Genomic DNA, 21687 nt, shown 5'->3' with positions numbered 1-21687 from the left:
TTTAGAGGTTGTATGGCGAAAGGATGTCACATTATTTGTACTTTTATTTTTGTTATTTATATAAGAAAGAAAATAAAAAACAACATTTTTGCATTTATTTTTATTTGTTGTGGATATTTAATTGAATTTTGCAGTCAACTCACTGTATAACTACAGTTATAATCCTGTGGGGTTGTCTGTGACTGTCATAGAGAAATCACAAAAACGTTTATTAATAATAATTTTCTTCCCTTGCACACAAATATAGACTCTCTCTGCTGTGCAGGTCAGGTTTACAGCCATGTATTATCTAATAAGACCTACTGTCTGTACTCTGTGGACAAGACATCACCACACATCCTGTTTTCACACCCTTCTCACACAAGCTGATCTGAGCTGAGTTTGTCACTGACCTTCTACTTTCAAGCATTACACGTTGGTACCATAAGTCATGGGTTTTGCACATTTAGTTTGTTCATTTTTGGAGATTCATTTATTAGTGCACATGTGTATGCATAAATATGCCAGTTTAATTTGTGTGACCAAACAAGCACATAAAGGAAACAAAAAAAGACACAAGTGAAAAAAAAGTGGAAAAAGTCAGTGGTGAGTTTTGAGACACAAGCATGGTCTAACCACAGTTTCCACACTTAAATACAGAAGCAACTAGCTACCATCAACTCGAACCCCCTCACACTATATAACCTGCATGCATGGCATGCACCCATTGGTCATAGTTGGCAGCAATCCTCAATTTAGAAACCATCTACCATGATTACCATGACTGATTTATAAAAATTAAAATTAAAAAAAATCTCACATTTCCTTTTTTTTGGGGGGGGGGGGGGGCGTAATTTAGGAGGGGAGTTAACAATTTAACTGTCTTTTCTTTTCTTTTTGCAGTAGTGCCAGAGAATTTCTAATAGACTGGCTCTGGTGCGTCTGTTTCCTACTCCTCCCCTTTGATTACGTACTCGCATGGCCTATTCCAACAAATGTACCAGAGGGGGTGTTTATTTAATTAATCAAAGACGTATCAATTAAAGATGAATATGCTTATATTATGCACCAACATCAGGCTCCCCTAGTTGTGTAACAGAATAAAACCTATATCACACATTAATCAATATTATATTCATCGATAAAGATTTAACCCGTCCGTCTGCTCCCCCTCCTCTCGAACATGGTCCGTTCCGGCTCGTTCAAAGCTGGAAGCGGGAGGAGGCTGTCTGTCGTCGCTGTGCAGGTTGTGGTTGTTGCTAATGAGGAAATAAATAACGTCAAAGGTAGTCTGCCACGAATAAGCAGGATAACGTTTTACGTGATTCTTTTATAGACACGAGCAGCCGCTAACATCATAGGCCACTTTTTAAAAATATATAGCTTGTTTAATTTGCTGTTGTTATGAAAGACCGGGGGTTGGCTTGCTAGCTGCTGTTAGCAACGCACCTAACTTCAAGTGGTCGTTGTTGTCTGTTGTGAGCAGATGTGTTATGTCTCGTTTTGTTCACAGGATGGACCTGACTACGTGTCTGAAGTCTCTGCTGTTGGCTATGCAGCAGTACAGAGCCAGCAGGACACCGCAAAATGCTTCACAGCTACAGCAACAAGTGGAGGTGAGCGCTGCTGTCTGCGTCACAGGCTCAACTGTCTCACCCATAAACACATAGGGGTCAGGGGTCAGGGTGGGACAATGTCTTCATCCTCAGACAACACAAGAGAGTTTGTTCTGAAGTTACACAAAGCAAATTTATACCACAATGTTCCTTGTTCAGAAAATACAAACTACATGTCCCCATCCAACGGGGGTCAGTTGTCAGTTAACACTACTGTATAATAATACACCAGACAAATGTTATACAGTTCATTACAACAGTGTGGCAATACACGTTCAGTTTTTGTTGACAGACTAGATTGTACTGCTGTTGGACAGTACCTGTGTTGCATTATAAAGAGAGGTGGTGTCTTTCTAGTCAGGTCTTTATTAAAATAATTGAAGAACTGCTGAAATGCTTCACAGAATAGACAGAATTATTTTAGAATGAGGACAGTGTTTGATGGTAAAATACAAATGTAATTCAGCCTTGTGATAACAAGACAAAAACTGGTACACATATTTCAGCTTTTCGGGAACTTGGTCATATTATGTCTGTACCGTTTGTCTAATGCAACCTACTTTATGTGCACTATGCACTCTGTGTGTGTTTTTACAGGAGGTTTCAGGCCTCAAATGTGAGAAGCTGCTGTCCTCGGGCCAGGTTTTACCCAGTGAGTGTGTGAGTGGACTAGTAGAGCTGGTCGGAAACCCAAACACCAGTCCAACCCTGACGAGCTCCATCATCTCCCTGCTGGCACAATTAGGTAGTATTCACCTCTGTATATACACCAGGGTTCCTACGCAAGTATGGAAAGTATGGAATTTGATTTTATACTTTTCTAGGTCTGGAAAAGTATGGAAAATGGAAACTATTATATGGAAATATATTTATCTAAATATGTATCTGAGTTTGGTCTGATCTGAAGTTATTTGGGTTAATTATTTTGTATGCACTACAATCTCCTGGAAATTATTTAGTGACATAATGGCACAAAAATTCAGAATAATGAAATGAAATAAAAGATCAATTGCATAATTTATTTACATGATAAGCATCTAATTACTCAAATGTCACAAATTATTTGATTTTTTTTTTACTGAGAAGTCTGGTAATTAGAGTCTGGAAAAAGTATGGAATTTTGAAATGTCAAATGTGTAGCAACCCTGCACCACACATGTGGCATACCTTTATTGAAGGGGCAGTTTTTAAAAATCCTTGTGTTTTTTCCCCACTTGCACACACTCCCTCAGCTTGTGATGATGACAGTCGGGAGTTACTCCACAGCAGCTACAACCTCACCAGCACCTTGGCCTCTGTCATCCACTGCCATAATGCCACGCCTAGAGAGCCACTGGTACTGCAGGTATGTCCAGTGTTACCTTGTCAGTCTGCTTCTTTTCTGTACAGTATATTCTTTGTGTGCATTTTGAGGATCATACTGAATAAAATGCATTGATTGAACAGGATTGTTGCTAAATTATCTTGATGTCATGTACTGATTTTTGACCTTGTAATGAATCAGGTTGCAATGAGTGTTGTCAGCCTTTGTGATAATACATAATAATAGATAATGTGTTGTACTTGTGTTTCAGTGTTTACAGGTGCTGCAGAAACTGACATACAACACTCGCATCTTCCAGTCAACAAACTTCATCCACGAGCTCATAGCTTTCCTCATGACCAACATGTAAAAACCTCCGTCTCACATCACTCCCTGTAACAGAATGAATGTGAAACATTACACCATCCAGCTAACCATTTAATGCTCTTTCACTTCAGCCAATCTCACAATGATGACATCATCATGGCCTGCCTTGGCCTCATGGCCAACCTGTGTCGTGACAACCACTCTGTGCAGAGCCACATCAAGTCTCTGGTGAGTCTCACATACAGCAGGGAAAACAAGTATTGAACATGTCAACACTTTAAAGCAGAAGTAAGTGATATTTTTGTGTTAATATAAGTCTTAAATAGTTATATCTTCCGACAGCAATCACTTACATAGAGTGTTTGGACCGAAACACGGGTCTGTCAGTCACTCTGCTCTGAGCCGAGGAGAAAACTTTTCTCGTATCCTACAGTTTTTATCCAATGAGGAGAGAGAACGGCATGCAGGGCTGTGTGTGCAGCCAAGGGATGCCGTGAATGTGGTGACGTAGGGACGAGGACTGTTATGGTGCGTTCAAGGCAACTCGTAACTCGTGTTTTTCCGACCTGTGAAGTTGTACCAGTTCAATCTGATGCGAGTTCACGGCTCGGAAGTTACGAGTGGCCGTTATAGTGACTTTCACAGGTAAAACAGGTCGGAAAAACACGAGTGGGTTGCCTGGAACGCTACAAAGTCGTAAGTTGTGACTTGAAGCTGTAATTTACGGTTTCAAAAGCCTGCCTGGAACGCAGCATTAGCGAAAACGACCGGATCGCTTACTTCTGCTTTAATTAGAAAATATATTTCTAATCGGGCTACTGACATGAAATTTTCACCAGATGTCGGCAACAACCCAAAAAATCCACATATACAGCGGGGAAAATAAGTATTGAACACGTCAACATTTCTCTCAGAAAATATATTTCTAATAGAGCTATTGACATGAAATTTTCACCAGATGTCGGCATCAACCCAAGTAATGCACACATACAAAGAAATCCAAACATTAATGTCCATAAATTAAGTTATGTGTAATAAAGTGAAATAACACAGGGAATAAGTATTGAACACATGAAGAAAAGGAGGGGCAAAAAGGTATGGAAAGCCAAGAAAGCAGCTGGAGTTTGTCAGTATTTAGAATGTAATCCTGTTTCCTATCAGTGCAAAGTAATATCTGCTGGTTTAGTCCTGATTGATGCCTTTTAAAAAGGTTTCTCACCACCAAGGTGTCAGACAATAAGTATTGCATGATAGGTAATAGCAAAGAGCTGTCTAAGAGCTGTCTAAAGACCTACACAACCAAAGATTTCAGACAGAAGAGTCAAAACGATAATCAGAAGGGTTCCCTAACAGTCCAGGACCACTGGTGGAGAGCTTCAGAAAGACCTGGAATCAGCAGGTACAGTTGTTTCAGAGAAAACAATAAGTAATGCACTCAACCGCCATGGCCTCCATGCACCACACCATGCAAGACATGGAGGCCATGGTGTCACACAAGAAGCATCTCATGTTGGGTCAAAGCAAAGAGCTCTGTCAACACCTTCACAACATTATGTTGAAAAACATACTGGTGGCGTTGGTTACAGACTGTTTTTAACACCTGTCGGGGCTGGAAGTGAAAATAACACCATTTACCATAAATCGGCCACTAGCAGCTGCTTCTGCAAGATTTTTGACATAGTCAAAAGAAAACTAAGAAGAGTTGTCCAAGAGCCAAGGAGCACTCACAGAGAGCTTTAGACTGACCTGGAATCAGCAGGTAAACAATGAGTAATGCATTCAACCACTTCTGCATGCTCAACATGCAGGACTGTTGACACGTTCATATCTCCAAAATCAGGCAGGTTTCCAGGAAGCCAAGTCGCCTACTCATTTTAATGTCACAATTGCCGATGAGAACCGGCATCAAAAAGGAAAAAAGGAAGAAAAAAAAAACAATCGATCACAGACTTAAAGGGATAGTTCAACATTTTGGCAAATTGGCCCATTGCCATAATCGCTATAGTCATAGTAGTAGGTTCGTTACCTTTATTTGTCGGTGTAAGCGATTTTTAGAACGGCAGAGCGAAGCAGCAGGCTGCTCAGAGCTATGCTATGGAGGCTAAGGGAATTTCTTGGTTTCCCTCATCAAACTCATCAAATACACAATCCAACAACTCCAAAACGCTGTCGTGGACAAGTTGTGACCTGCACATTCACCACGCTATGAGATAATAACGGAGCGTTATGAGACGGAGCCATTTCAGAGGTAAATTCATGCAAAACCGCTGATGCACGTTGCGTTCAGGGACAGTTTTTCAGCAAGCAGACTCTGTATTTACCTCGAAAACGGCTCAGTTTCGTAACGTTCCGTTATTATCTCATAGCGTGGTGAATGTGCAGGTCACAACTTGTCCACGACAGCATTTTGGAGTTGTTGGATTGTGTATTTGATGAGTTTGATGAGGGAAACCAAGAAATTCCTTTAGCCTCCATAGCGTAGCTCTGAGCAGCCTGCTGCTTCGCTCCGCCGTTCTAAAAATGGCTTACACCGACAAATAAAGGTAACGAACCTACTGCTATGACTATAGCGATTATGGCAATGGGCCAATTTGCCAAAATGTTGAACTATCCCTTTAAAGATCGATTACCATGGCAACGAACGAAGCTTCAAAGCTTCGATTTTTTTGGGGTCAGCCCTAGTATTTTCCCTGCTGTATAAACACCAACTTTGTGTGAAGGGGTCTTTATTTTTACTTTCAGTTGCATTTTGTTTTTGCAGGTTTGTAGAATGTAACTGTCAAATCAGTTTGAGCAGTTTTTTTTTGTGGGCCCTTTTGTAGGACAATGTGAAGCCGTTTTATCGAACTCTGATCAACTTCCTGGCTCACAACAGTCTCACCGTGGTGGTGTTCACCTTGTCAATCCTGTCCAGCCTCACTCTGAATGAAAAGGTTGGAGAGAAGGTAGGTTGGAAAGCGACTGAGTTAACATCCTAATATTTTATGTAGATAGTTGTACATACTGTACTTGTTTCCACTTTCATTCTCCATCTTTTTCCCCTCAAATTAAGAAACATTTTGATAGTGTAAATCAAAGATTTCAGCACTCTGGAAAGGAATTTTGCATTATGGGAATTTGTATTAACATTTTCCACTTTCAGATATTAAAACATGTTTGTCATTTTAACATTATTGATCTATCAAGCATACATGTTTGGATCAACACTTACTGATCTCTTTTATTCATATGTGATCCAATCAGCTCATGATGTGGCAGCAGTGTAGTCTGTATAACATGCTGCAGATACAGTTCTCATCAAACATGTGGCGGAAAAATGTTATCTCTGAGCCAGTGTTTAAGTTTTCCGTGTCATCATTGTGCAAAATGTCACAATGTTGAAATGTAAATGCAAGTGCCCCTGCTGAGTCACTCCACTACAAATTTAATCTGACTGGTAGTAGAAGAAATCTACACGGTGAATGATTTGCAGAAATTAATGGTGCAATCATGTCAACATGGAGAAGAGTTTCCATCATGCCCAGTATCATTCTATAGAGTGCCGAAGCAGAAGCAGGAAGTAATGTCGCCATGGGTCCTCGGCTCGGAAAAAGTCTCACCCATGAGAAAAAATATGACCTCTTCCTGTTTAAAACATCACGTTTCATGCCAGGAAATCAGCAGTTTATCGTAAACGGCAACAGAAGAATGTATTTTGTGTGAGGACGCTCTACGGACTACAGATCTATCCCACAAAAAATACGTCACCAACTGACACGGGAAAGGGCGACATGTGGTGTGTGACGTCACCTACGCGACCTGTAGTCTTTTACAACAAACTGCAGATTTCTCTTCATGAAGCGTGATAGGTATATGGTCATATTTTTTTCTCATGGCACAATTCAATCAGATCACGAAATAAAACTTTGACTCCCGTTCACTTACATGGAGCCTTTTTCCGAGCTGAGGACATTTATTGATTTTTGGCCGGCTTCGTTGTAAACACATGCACATGGGCGAGAGGAGCGTAACCGAAACAGCGGGAAAGCCAGCGGACTTGCATTGTTCCCATTTAATAAAGCCCCCTCTTAGAAAACCTTTTTATAGTGTGTTGGCTTTCCTAGAATGATAATGACAGGTTTTTTTTCTTATCTCAACATGTACAACTCATGGTTCCTCTTTTTATATCATTTTTTTTTACACCCTCTGCAGATAAGATGATAACTACCGCTTACTCTGACTTGACTCTGTGTTTCATTCTTTCCCCATCAGCTCTTTGACGCAAAGAACATACACCAAACTTTCCAGCTGGTGTTCAACATCATTGTGAACGGCGACGGCACTCTGACGAGAAAGTACTCGGTTGACCTTTTGGTTGACCTCTTGAAGAATCCCAAAATAGCAGACTTCCTCACTAGGTATATATATAGTACAAAGATGTGATTTGCATGGCTCTCACAGTATCACAGTCTCACAGCCCACCACTAAAAAAAACACTGAGGTTAAACCCTCAGTGTTTTTTTTTGTGATGGGCTGACTGAACCGTATCGCTGAGAGATCAAATTTTCCATTGCTAGGTACCAGCACTTCTCAGCCTGCGTGTCTCAGGTGTTAGGACTACTGCAGTCAAAAGACCCAGACTCTGCAGCCAAGGTGAGAGTTCAGAAACCAGACCGCATCTGCACACAGCACATTATTCACAATGTTTTTATATAACGATGCGTAGCAAAACACAGACGGTTATAAATACACTCTTGCTTTACTGTTCTGTGGTGAACAAGAGGTGGCCTTTATTAGCTAGCTGGGTAGACGGTAGCATGTTAATAGGAAATGAGGGGGGAATAATATTTCACGGAAATCTGGCATGCAATGATTTCATTTTAGTGAAATCTATACAGTACTGTGCAAATGTTTTAGGCATTATACTGTAAGTAAAGTGAAGATGCTCAAAAATAATGCCATGAACAGGCTTTATTTATGGTTTAACTTCATACAGAGTTCAATCAACAGCAGAGACCTAAATCATGACTTGATTTTGGTGAATTTGGTGAGACACTGGCTGTAATTTTTGGGTCATTGTCATGCTGGAGAATAAATTTGGGACTGATCAGAGGCCTCTCGGATGGTATTGCATGATGGAAAAGAATCTAAACATCTGAAGTGCCTAAAACCTTTGCACAGTACTGTAATTCTAGAAGAAGAGGCTTAAAACGTCAGTACATGCTGATATCTGCAGGCTGTAGCACACACACAGGTACTCAAAACTAAAAAAAAAAAAAAAAGAGAGTTTACATTGTCCAATGTACTTCTAAGGATCTGTTATCTGTCCAGTATTTTCTTGAGTCAACCTTTTTGGTGTTTGATCTATAAAATGTCAGAAAACGGTGAAAAACCATTAAAGAATCCTGATTTGTGTGTGTGTGTGTTGTTGACAGGTGTTGGAGCTCCTCCTGGCCATGTGCAGCGTGTCAGGTCTGCGGCCGCTCCTGTGCGAGGTGGTTTTCAAACCGGCGGGCGCCAAACTGAGAGCAGCAGGTCGAAGGCAGGTGGCGGGACTGGACGGCGGACGCAAGGCGGAGCCCGGCCTGGCTCTGGTGCAGTGGCTGAGCTCGCCTGTGGACGGCGCCGAGTCTTGCTCTCTGCAGGTCCTGCACCTGTTGAATGAGCTGCTGGAGGTACGACAGCCCTGAGCGGTTAGTCAGCTGCGGAGGAAGACAAGGAGGAGTACGGTTTAGTGGCGTAGTTCTGCTGCCTTCTCAGTCAGTTTCACAGGTTATCTGTATCTCAGTCAGTTTCACAGGTTGTCTGTATCTGTGTCAGCGGGAGGCCTGTGCAGCGGTTAGCGCCCGCCGGCCCCTCACAGCAGGAGGGTCTCGTCTGTGTGGCGTTTGCATTTATGCTTGTGGGTTTTCTGCAAGTACTCCGGCTTCCTCCAGGTTCCCACAGTTAAAAACCTGCACATATGGTTGATTAACAAGACTGAATTTGTCTGTAAGTGTGAGAGGTTGTTTGTCTCTGAGCCCTCACCCTATGTCACCTCAGAGTGCGCCACCCTTTGTTTAAAGGGGAACTATGCAAGTCGGTCGCTTTTTCTGTGTGTTGGTTGCTTTTTTTCTCTACGGAGCTCCACCTACAGAGTGCATATTTTCATTTTTCATTTTCACTGCTGTAAATACTCACTGCTAACCCACTTATTTATTTATTTATTTATTTATATATTACGACATGCATTCTGTGGCATTGTTTCAATAAGCTTCTGCAATGTCACAATATTTATTTCCGTCCATTAATTTTTCAAAGATTCTCAATGGGGTTCAGGTCTGGACTCTGTGGTCACATTGGACCACATTTCTTCCTTGAAGGTGATGGTTCACCACTCTCCTTCCAGTTTTTAATAATGCGTTGGACAGTTCTTAACCCAATTTTAGAAGTCTCAGCAATCTCCTTAGATGTTTTATTTGCTTGATGCCAATAATTTGACCCTTCTGAAACAGATAAACATCTTCTCTACGACCACTGGATGTGTCTTCAGACATGATTGTTTAGAAATGAGACTGCATCAATTAGGGTTAAATAAGTTGAAACATAGCTGAAACGTGTGTGTGTGAGACACACATACAGAGAGAGAGAGAGAGTGTCAGGTGTCACTTTGTCACTCTCAGCGTCGACAAGGTCCGGTCAAATAAAACAAAACTCATCAGTCCAGTTACTTTGCCACCTTTTGTTGCGGGCCATGTTATGGCGCGATACGTCTTCACTTCATGCGCTCAAAACAAGCGTCCCTCAACATGCTGGTGGATAGCGGTGGACTCATAAACTGGATAAAATGTTGTATATCAAAACAAATTGATGTCAAAGGGAATCGACAACCAGCTCCCCAAAACCGTCTGCTCCACTGACACTTCCTGTAACACGCAGTGACCGCGGTACCAGAGTGACTGACAGGCTCACTGTTACTGTGCAGAGGGACGAGATTACAGCTGTTACTATCGTCCTGACAGTGACTCCCGAGCTGCTTTTATTCTGAAAAACTCTGACCAGTCAAACTGCAGGATGTGTTAGAGGACTAATTTATCTGTCTAAACATCAGAACTATGACACCTGAAACTGTAAACACATCGATCGAAAAAAATGACCGCTCCAGTGAATTTACTTTCCGTCATTGAGAACAGGTTCTTGAATGTAACTCGGTCAAAGTGAGACGTATCCGCAAGATTTTTAGCAGCTCTGTTAGGTCATGCTGCTTTACATGCTGGCAAAGCTAGACATGTCAGACTTGTGTGGGCTCGGAGAAAATTGCTTCGTTACTTGCTCGTTTTTAAACTTTGGCGGCTCTGCCACTCGTCTTTTTGCCCTCAGTGGACGTTCCACAGCGACTTCCGAGTACCGTGACGTCATGTGCATACCCTCTATACTCTCTGAAAAGGTCTATACAAGCGTCGGTCTACATACAGAGTGGAGCAGTTCACACCTTATCTCTCATGTTGTTCACTTAGTTTCATACTATAAATAGGTGCGTCAGTGCAGGTGAATCGTCGCGGGCCAGATGTTTTGCTCTCGTGGGGCGGATGTGGACCCATCTTAGTAAATAAATTAATGTGCAGCAATTTTCTTATCGCGCGATAAGAGTCTCGTGTTTTTTTTTTTTTTAAGTATATATTTTTTGGCTTTTCATGCCTTTATTAGATAGGACAGTTGAGAGTGTGACAGGAAATGGGAGGCAGAGATGGGGGGAATGACATGCAGGATAGGGCCGTCCGACGCGGGACTCGAACCGGGGCCGCCTGCAGCGAGGACTATAGCCTCAGCACATGGGGCGGGTGCTCTACCAACTGAGCTAAACTCCGCCCCAAGAGTCTCGTGTTAACGCAGCACATCAACGCCGTTAATGGCCCAGCACTTATATAAACCCATAAACCCTCTTCTTGAATTCTTATCTTTTTGCATATTTGTCACATTGAAATGTTTCAGATCATCAAGCAAATTTAAATATTAGACAAAGATTACCCAAGTAAATATAAATCCGTTTCACTGTCCACACCCAGGCCTGATCACTGCCAGACCTGTTGAATCAAGAAGTCACTTCAATAGAACCTGTTTGACTGAGGTGAAGGAGGCTAAAAGATCTTAAAGCCCCTGTACAGACTTTTCATTTAGTGTTGATTTTGGCGGCCCCTGTGGACGAAAGCGTTGGTGTTTTGCCGGAATGAAGACTGTTTCTCCCACTGTCATGAAGACGTTTGTCTAGCTGGCGTGTGTAGATTTGTTTTGGAAACGTCTGAAAGAAAACGGGACTTGCTGTTTTTTTTTAGTTTTTTTTTTTAGCTGCGTAATGTATCTATTCGTATCGTTTCGTCAGTGGTCCGAACCGACCATGCCTTCCAGAGGTATAGAATTAGACTACTTAGAAATAGCGTTTCTTCACACTGATGGGCTCATTTGCTGTTGTAGTTAACAGAGACACATCAGCAGAAACCAGAGACTTTTGCGTATCCAGTTAAAAGCTCCGTACAGGGGCTTCAAACAGCAGCACATGATGCCACGATCGAGAAAAAAAACAAACAGGAAAAACAGATGAAAAAACTAAATCATTGCCATGTTTCAGTCTGGAAAGTGTTATAAAGCCATTTTAAAGCTTTGGACAGGGTTGTGTATATATATATACTTGCATAAAATAGACATGTGTATATACAGTATGTGGATATACTGTATAACACCTGTAACATGACGCGTCTTTTTATTTACTGTTCATTCTCTCCCCCCACCCCCCCATCAGGAGGCACTGGGAGCAGACAGTGGACCTGATGTGGTGAGCTTTGTGGAGATGTTGTTTCCGGTCCTGTTGGGGCTGCTGAAGGGTCCTCATCCTGCCAACGACGCTCACCTGAGGAAACACTGCCACCGCATCACACATGTGACCCGTCTGCTGCTTAATATCCTTCACCTGAGCGCTGCTCTGTCTCCTGCTCTATATCTGTGTGTCTGGTTGGTTGTGAAGCCTTAACGCTCCCACTCCTCTGTGCCGAGGACTCCACCAGGTCCTTAGTGGCCCGTCAGGTCAGCGCTCAACTCTGCCTCTCGCAGGTGGAATTCCTTCTCTCCTGTTGCCATAGCAACAGCCCCCTCAGCAGCCTCCACCCAGGCTCTGACAACGATCACAGGTGAGTGACATCATGTTTACCTGCTGATGTTGTACACATCCATACGGAGATGTTACTGTGATTGCACTGGGTTGAAGTTTGTCAGTGTTTTGTTTGCGTCTCTCAGTTTGTATAAAGATGTGTGATGTTCTGCACGCTGACACTCTGACCACACCGTCAACACAATCAACACAATCAACACTTTTCTCAGCAGCACTGTGCTGATCTCAGCCAGCTTCGCTTTCATGATACTGTCTTTGTTAATGCATCAAGTAGAGGTGGGAATTGATAAGAATTAATAAGAATTTAGCGTTTAGGATTCCTTTCTTGGTATTGCTTACTGGTCGGATTCCTTATTGATTCTCTTATCGAATCTCATTGGATGGGGAATTAACGGTCCGTCAGACTGTTTGGGTTTTTCTTATGACCTGTTATAGACCGCTGTGGTCACAGGAGTTATCACAATGTATGCATTTTCGTTTTCGCACGTATATATGTGAATTTCACGTAGCTACCGGCAAAACCTGAAACTAGTTGATTAGAAATGAAGAGGAAAAACACAAAGAATGTAGTTATACATGCATGTCCAGGAGACTGCGTCCCATCCTCAGGACTTGAACGAGGGAGGAGCGGACAGTGGCTCAGGTTTAGCAGTGAGGAAACTGTCCCTTCAGCTGCACATCTGTCAGCAGGTCCGTTCCATGCAGACACTGCACAAACTTTATTTTGTAAGACTAGATGTTGATTTAGTAAACAGTGATATGTTGGTAATAAACACTAAGCACCGTATACTCACTGCCATTTATAATGGTTATTGATTTATAACATAACCTCATAAATCTCTGGGCTGCTGTCCAGTCCAGTCACCGGTCTCTGTGGGTTTGTAGGCCGAACCACCTCCAGGTAGAACAACTGTAAAACACCTGCGGCCTCATTTATCCACCGTGCGTACACACAGATGTGTGCATAATGAGTGCGTAAGAACATTCCCATGCAAAATATGGAATTTATCTACTTGTGCTTAGGAACGTGTGTAAATTTAAGCACAACTCTGACCATGCTTACACACAAAATCTAGTGGTCGAACAGTGAAACTACAAATAGAACGCAGTGGAGTCACAGTGTTCAGCAATCTCAAACTTCACACATGTTCCCCGTTTCCTAATTAATAAAAAATCTCAATTAGTAATTTAGCAGACATTTTGAATAATTGGTGTGACAAGCTATAAAAGCTTGTTTATTTCTGAGAGTGATCTTTCCTCTGACCCAACACAATTAACAGCAGTTGTTACTTTCTCCTCATTTTTTCTTTTGTTGGTCACACCTGCATTTAGCGTTAGATGAGTTATTACACTAATGTTAAGACCCACAGTGGGCTCAAATTCAATTTTCTTTTCTGTACAGCTTTAAGATGGGATTTATCATCACTGATTACGTACGACCGGTGTCCGCATGTTTGATAATTGTGGATTTTCTTGTACTTACACACATTAAGTTTCATTCCTACGACAGAATTTAGAACCCTATGCATGGTTGATAAATGAGGCCCCTGGAGTTGATAATAAACTAAAGGCTAGCAAAAATAACAACCCAGTAAACACTGACATCGATGAGATCAGTACAAGTATCCAGATGTGTTTCAGGTTACACACATCACAGCTGCCTGTGTGCCGTAGGTGTGAGAGATGATGCTGCCACATCACTCACTCTGCCCCCAACGAGCGCTTCTGCCTCAACGTCGTATTTGCTTTGTTCTGAACCAAACGATCCAGCGTGTGTGGTCATTGGCTTCTATTTCTGTTTCTACTTTCTACTCTAATTTCTACTTTAATACTTGACAAACAAACAGTGTATTAAGTACAAGTGTTTTATACTTTTATACACTTTACTGTTGTTGCGTTTTTGTGTCTGTACAGTCAGGTGTGTGCAGAGGCTCTGCTCAAGACTCTGGAGTTAATGAGCAAACTGAGACAGCAGGTGAAAGACATGGAGACCAGCTTCTACAGGATGTTACAGGTATACACACACACACATTCAGGGTTTTCCCTGGATTTTTTTGAGACCAAGGTGGCAAAGGCCGGGGGGCCTTTTTTTTTTTTTTTTTTTTAAATCAACAGACACAAGCAGTAACTTGTTCTAGGTATATTATGACCAACACAATATTTAGTGAATTGGTCTTTCCTGCCACTACACTATTATTATGATATTAACTCTGATATAAACTATATCTCATTATTTAACTACTTAAATCACAGTAGTATAAACTGATTTGTTGAACTCAGCCTGATGTAAACATTAAAACTCAATATACAGTCACACAAGCAGCTCCATGTTGTTCCTGTGTGATGTTCAGGGACAGGTCAGGACAGTAGGTGGACAGACAGAGAGCTTTAAGGTTGAAGTTTATATTTATTAAGGGTGCACTGTGAGACTGTGACCTGACCACACGTCAGCTTTAGGAGAGGAAAACTCTGCTGTTGTCAGCTCCACCAGCGCTTTTATTTTTTTTAAAAAAGCTCCACGGTATTGACCCAGCTGAAACACGGGAGGACACGCTGTATTTATCAAAGCTTGATCACCGTGCTTAGACACCGAGTCGGTTCCGAGTGAAACTGAAGAGACACAACCCGAGACCGGACACCGGAGGGAGGAGCAGGTCGGATGTTGCACCGAATGCACGCCGCTGTGGCGTCGCTTTGGGTTGTGAGCTCACATGACGCGCGTCTACATTGAAAGTAATGCGCACAAAAGACGCTACATGTGAACGGCCCCCATGTACACACGCTTTTTAATTAAGACGACAGCCAAAATCACCAAGGCGGCCCACCGTGGTCTTAAACAGGCAGGGAAAACCCTGCACATGCACACACACCGTTCACCTCAAACATTCTTTCCTGTTCAGTGGTTTCCTCTGTGACCTGTTTCTCTCTGTCTTTATCTATCAGGATCAAAGGATCGTTACACCCCTCTCTCTTGCCCTGACGTCCCACCACAGAGAGCGCGTACACACCGGTCTCTCGCTGTTGTTTGAAGCCACGCCTCTACCAGATTTCCCCTCATTGGTGTGAGTTATTCACCGAAACATGGGTAAAGTAGTGCATGCACATTGGCTGTGTGCCCAGGTGCTAAACACAAAGCAAAATGAGGTGAAAGATCTACAAACAGATCTGTTTGTAGATCGAAACGTTGACCTTTCACCTCATTTCATTTACCGAAAAATGCAGTCACTCTCATTTTTAGCTCACAGTTAACACCATATTTTCATTTTTGGTAATCGCAAGGCGCCAGGTGGTCAGCCCGTCTACTTCAGGAGAATAAAAGTCATGAAAATAAAAGCAAAACAACACGTTCAATGCTTAAGTTCAGATGAGACAGTCAGATAAACTCTTCAGTTTAACTTTTGGTTTTGTGTCAGAACTCCAACCACCACAGAGACTACTAGACTGACTGCATTTACTTACCATCTCATCAACAATGTATCATACAATGTGCCCTAGCCTATATAGAGGCAGAATTGCGGAAATTTGAAAAGAAGTTGTTGATTTTGATGTTGATGATAAACGTTGGCCTCATGATAAATAGATCTGATATAAGGTAGATACAACAGTAACCACAGAGACACATCATAGTGCACTTTATGGGTCAACTCTGTTTATAAACACTCCTCAGTAACTGTTGTGATCAACGAATACAGTGACATTAGTAGAACACATGGAAATGTATTTTAATGTAAAAAAAAAAATGTAGATAATATGGAAACAGTCAAATGTAAGGGTCAAGTGACTGCAACCTGAAGACAAAACATTAATCCGTTCCCCAGTATGCTGTTGTTGAAGTTTTTGTTTGTTCATTGAAGTCTGGGAGAAAGCATCGCGGCCAACAACGCCTATCGCCAGAGGGAAGCTGAGCTGTCCATCAAACGTGTTGCTGTGCAGGAAGTCCCGCCTCCCAGGTCAAACACCACTGTCCTGGACTCTTCCTGTGGTTCCAGCAAAGCTGTCCACAGTCTGGTTGAGAGGATCCAGACTGGTTTGGAGGTACAGCATGTATATGTTATAAGTAGTTACTGGGAAGCTCCTGTATATTGTCTGGTGTAAGAATTGTATCATGTAGAATTCATCACTCAGTTTTTATTTTTGTTTTGACTTTTAGTTGTATTGATGATTGAATGAGGAATTCACATCATCATCAATAGATTCTCACCCATTCTCTAAGAGAGAAATTAATGGATACAATTACAAGATAATTAACAAATGATCATTTTCTATTTACCTTTTTTTCTATTTAGATATAAGATATATAGATATAACCATTCCTTTCTACCTTGTGCAATTTCCTTACTAAACTCCAGGAGGTAAGGTAGTATATCCTTTATGTTTTACCTGCTACCAGTGACAGTGGTTACAGTCAGAAGGACATAGCTTTTTAATGGTTCTCAACAAAAACATGTCAGTCAATAGAAAAAACACCAGTTTTCTTTAGTTAAAGGTCCAGTGTGTAATATTTGTCAAGGTTTATTGGCAAAGTCTGAATATACAACTACCTATCACTATAAAATAAAATCTGTTTATTTTTCATAGCCTTATAATTCTTCTTTTATATATACATATAGCAAGGGTCTCGCTTAAGGTGTGTTCACACCGGACCTTTTATTTTTGTCGCTGTCGCTTGTCATTGGTATGTGCTGATTTACAAGGCCATTCTTGAGATGATTCCATCTTATTTATCATCCCTACAGTCTCCGCTCTCAGGACTTTTGTCATTTTACTGTTCCTAAGGTGAGAACAGCTTTTAGATTTTCTGCTCCGAGTACATGGAACAGTTTGCAGTCAGATCTCAAACTCCAAAGTCTGGTATCTCTGATGTATTCAAGTCCATGATAAATTCCATCACATCCAGGCTTCAGGAGTGCAAATGTTTTACTTGAGTGCAAATGTTTGACTAATCTTGTAAATTATTTTAACTAATTTTGAAAATTGAATTGTTTTTTTTTTTGGTTGGTTTGTTTGTTTGTTTGTTTGTTTGTTTTTTTTGTGTTTTTTAATTAATGTGACTATGTGTTGAAACTATGTGCTGTCATTCTTGGCCTGGTCTCTCTTGCAAAAGAGATCTTGGATCTCAATGGGACAAACCTGGTTAAATAAAGGTTATAATAATAATAAAAGTATCGCTCCAAAAAAATCGCTCCGTCGCTCAGCTGCATTCGCTCGTCAGTATGGCACAGACTCGCATTTTCGCTTTGATAGCGTCATGCCCACTGCCATGTGTCTCTGTTTACACCGGCACCACCGGGATTACGGCGGCCAATCAGCACTGAGTGACAAGCGACTGACGGCCGGAGAGTTGGGATTTCTCATCTCGAGCGACAGAGCGAAAAACTGCTCCGTCGCTGTCGCTCGGAGTGTGATTAAACGCTCAATCGCTCGTTTGCATTGACCTAACATGTAAACTCGTCGCCAGCGAGAAAAACAAAAGGTCTGGTGTGAACGCAGCTTTAGAGAGTGTCGCCATCTTGTGCTGCCATGTTTGTACGGAATGGAAAATCCAGCCAACCAGAGAGCACGTTTCAAGAGTTTATATAAATACATACATAAATATACATAAATAAACAATATAATTACTTAATAGATAAATAATAGAATCAGAATGCTAGATGTCACTGTTTTCCCCACATTTCGTTCCGACATCATTGCGTTCACGCTGCAGGAACTCGGAAGAGAAAAAACATGGATACCCGAAGGAAGTTTGGCATTGTGGCTCATCGCTGAATACGAAAAATATATGCAGAGCAGTAAATGATGTTTGTTTTGGAGGCAAAATAAGAGGAAAGGAGACGCTGCAGATGAGTGCACATACAGTATAACGTTATAGCCTTGATAACCGTTGAACGTTATTTCCGTTACATACGAGGACCACAATTTCACACAATACAACAATCACAGCACTGCAATAATACACAAAAAATATGCATTAAAACCTCAACAAATAATTTATAATTCATTTTTTACAACTCGGAGCTTGTTTTTTTCCGACTTCCGAGTTGTTTTGAACGCAGCATTAGACGCTCAGAATCTTGGTTTTGCCAAACAGCTTAGTGTAATGATGAGAATGAACTGCTGTCAGCTGTTAACCGTGTTGTCTTGTCTGTAGCTGCAGGAGCAGGCGAAGGACTCCCATGTGTCTGAGATCATCGATGTTTATGAACAGAAGCTCTCTGCATTTGCTGTGAGTACATTTGTCAGATGAAAGAAAAACTGACAGTGACGCATGCTGCTGTGGCTGATGAATCTAGTTACAAGAAAGAGGAATTAGGTCCTCTTCCTCTGTTATGAGTAAAGATAACTATGAGTCTTGATTTTAAAATATGAAAGTCTTGGCTATGGTTCTTTTAAGGTTGTCACTTTGTCTCTTTGTCATCCCCTCAGTCTAAAGAGAGTCGTCTGCAGGACTTGTTGGAGGCAAAGGCCCTGGCTCTGTCTCAGGCCGACCGCCTCATCGCTCAGTATCGCTTCCAGCGAGCTCAAGCTGAGGCCGAGGTGACATTTACACACCAACCACAACAATTTACATGCAGCCACATGAATATGCCCGACATTATTCATTCTCTGTTGCTTGCTAAACACTACAGTGCACATCCGGTCTCCAGCTGCTAACAGTTTTTTTTTTTCCCCACGTTGTTGTTCAGGCACGTAAGCTCGGCTGTCTGCTGAAGGACGCAGAGCGCCGGCGTGAGGATCTGCAGGGCGAGCTGAGCAACCAGGTGCGGGAGGTGGAGCGCTCCAAGGCCGACATGGAGGAGCTGCTCCAACACAACGCCAGGCTGCAGCGGGACTCTGAGGAGCACCAGGCCCTCAAAGGAGGCTACAACACCCTGCTCAACAGGTCAGAGACAGAGAGGCAGCAGCTGGAAGATAAGAGGCTGCAGACAGTCAGGCTGCAGGTGTACAACACTGTTACCATACACGGACACATTCACTATGTTTACATGCAGTCACTAACCCTTTCATAACTGGAATATTAGCAGTAACCCAGTTACGCACGGCCATGTAAACACCAATAACCCTTTTGAAAAAACTGATTTTTTAAATTTTTTTTAATTTTTAATTTAAACATGCCACATTACATGAACAATGACATACTCAAACATAAACATTTTTTTTTACATACCTATAAATTAAATTCACACCTCCTTGGGTTATTCAAGCTGAAAAATTGTTGTGGTAGTGTATCGTTTATCACATAAAAATCAACATGACAGATCTTAGATGAAAAAAGAGAGAAAGACCTGAAAATGACACCTGGGTTACTCCTTTTCTAACCCAAATTTTGGGGGGGATGAAGTGGGATAATGCCCTTTGAAGGTGTCCGATTGATCAGGAATAGACACTCTTATGGTTCACGCCTCCATGTCGTCCATTAATTCCTGATAAATACATAAGTGGACACCTCGTTGGGCATTATCCTTTACATTTACTATTCCAATAAACACCTCTCTTACTGGTTGACTGGTGAACACATAATCCAGTCTTGGTTACTTCACTGAAGGTTTTGACTTGACTTCACTAAACGCTCAGGCTGTAAGAGACAAGGTGTTCTTCTCTGAGGGGTGTGTCAGTTAGGTGGGGGAGGTTTACTGTCACATACAGTCTCATAGATGTGTAACAGGTGGTTCTCTGTGCAGGTTCAATGAGAGCGAGCGGCTGCTGAAGGAGCTGCAGACAGCTCACATCTGTCTCACCAAACAGAACGACACACTGAGGAAGAACCATGAAGCTCTCCAGCTGCAACACGAAAAGTAATCCACAAACACACATTTCAATCATGCTATTTATCTCTTCATCCTTATTTTGTATTAAATAAAACTGTCTTGTGTAAAAATTGACAATGAATCAGTTTCATTCAAAGGATTAAATTCTCTCCTCTCTTAGGATGGCGTCAGTGTTGGAGGAGAGAGGCGAGGAGGTCAGGTCCCTCCAGTCAGATCTACACAAGAAGAATAGTGACATTACATGTGAGTCAGACTTCAGCATCTTGGAAACTCTGACTAATTTACAGGTTTAAAGCTGCTGTAGTTAAAAGTGGATGTATCACTCTAGCACCACATGGTGGTCACTGTGTGAAAGTGCTTGATTTAAAGGCTTTGCCTCATTGCTGGCAGGTCTGCGTGGTGAACTGCGAGCAGAGGAGGAGAAGTTGAAGGAAAAAGATCAAGAGAGGAGAGACCTGGAGGAGACGGTGGATGTTTTGAGGAAGGAACTGAACAAGACGGAGCAGGCCAGGAAGGACGCCAGTATCAAGGTAATGAAGAGAGTAAAAGCAGAGTCGGATGGAACAAGAGCTGACATTTTCTGTGGCACATATAGAGACATGTAAATATTAATCATCAACATTTTGCAGGCAGTAAACACCAGCATAAGCATAAACACCTCTCATTTTAATAGATACAGGCTATTCTGTTTTTAGATCTGTGATCTGAAAACAACACTGTTTAGAACAAAATTACATCATGAGAAGTTTATAAAATCTGATTTTGCTCTTTATTTGGAGTTAAAATTTTTCACCTTGTCAGGCATCAGTATCGTCCAGCTAAATTTGATCTTTAAAAAAAAAAAAATGTATATAAAATGAGTGATTAAGAAAAAAACTGATGAAAAAAGAGGAGCAACACCTTTAATTGACAGGACAGTGGAGAGAGACATTAAGATCCCACATAGGGATGAATTCAACCACCTCTAAAGGGAGTGTCCCTGTTTTCCAGGCGTCGTCCCTGGAGCTGCAGAAGAGCCAGCTGGAGACGAAGCTGAAGCAGAAGGAGGACGAGCTGAACAAAAACTCAGCGATGATCGCCATGATACACAGCATCAGCAGCGGAAACAAGACGAAGAGCGACGTCAACTTGTCGCTCTGAGCAACAAGCAGTGGTGCAGAGGGAGGGAGGAAACACTGTTTTTTTTTTTTTTTTTAATTCACCAAACTTTAGGAACAATGATCTTGATTTTTAAATGTTTTAATACATCTTTAAAACATTCTTAATGAACTATACTAAACTTAACTAAACAAAACAATGTATCATATTTAAATAATGTCTGTATGTGTCATGTTTTGTCTGTTTTTATTGTGTTAAATAAATGATGGATTTCAATCATACAGGTTTCAGAGGCAGCTGTGAAATACACACATGAACTTAGTCTGTTATAAAGTATGTTTTGTTTGGTTTATGTTCTCATTTCATAAAATGTGTTGATTGCAGCTCTGAGCTGTAAAAGCACAGAAAGCACATTCAGTGGCTTTGATGGGGCTGTGGGTTTGTAAACATGAGTTTAGGAAAGATGATTATTTGTAA

General features: G+C 41.6%; 1 protein-coding gene across 2 annotated transcripts; it reads left to right on the top strand.

Moving 5' to 3' along the window:
* Positions 1-1143: 1143 nt before the first annotated feature.
* Positions 1144-21486, top strand: cip2a (cellular inhibitor of PP2A). 2 transcript variants are annotated; one of them, XM_085764095.1, is made up of 22 exons: positions 1144-1265; positions 1493-1595; positions 2193-2340; positions 2828-2940; positions 3170-3264; positions 3357-3453; positions 6048-6170; positions 7477-7622; positions 7782-7857; positions 8640-8879; positions 11981-12137; positions 12218-12365; positions 14261-14360; positions 15290-15408; positions 16201-16381; positions 18495-18569; positions 18770-18880; positions 19030-19226; positions 20026-20139; positions 20273-20355; positions 20503-20642; positions 21103-21486. In XM_085764095.1, exons 2-22 carry the CDS (start codon positions 1494-1496, stop codon positions 21250-21252), a joined length of 2715 nt encoding a protein of 904 aa, XP_085620221.1. In that variant the 5' UTR covers positions 1144-1265; position 1493; the 3' UTR covers positions 21253-21486. The 2 variants fall into 2 exon arrangements, with proteins under 2 accessions (XP_085620221.1, XP_085620220.1); XM_085764094.1 differs by having other exon boundaries at positions 1215-1397.
* The last annotated feature ends 201 nt before the right edge of the window (positions 21487-21687 follow it).

This window comes from Trachurus japonicus, chromosome 20, assembly GCF_045865225.1.
Source record: "Trachurus japonicus isolate A0001 chromosome 20, Traja_1.0".
NCBI lineage: Eukaryota > Metazoa > Chordata > Actinopteri > Carangiformes > Carangidae > Trachurus > Trachurus japonicus.
This window is presented reverse-complemented; position numbering and strand designations above follow the sequence as displayed.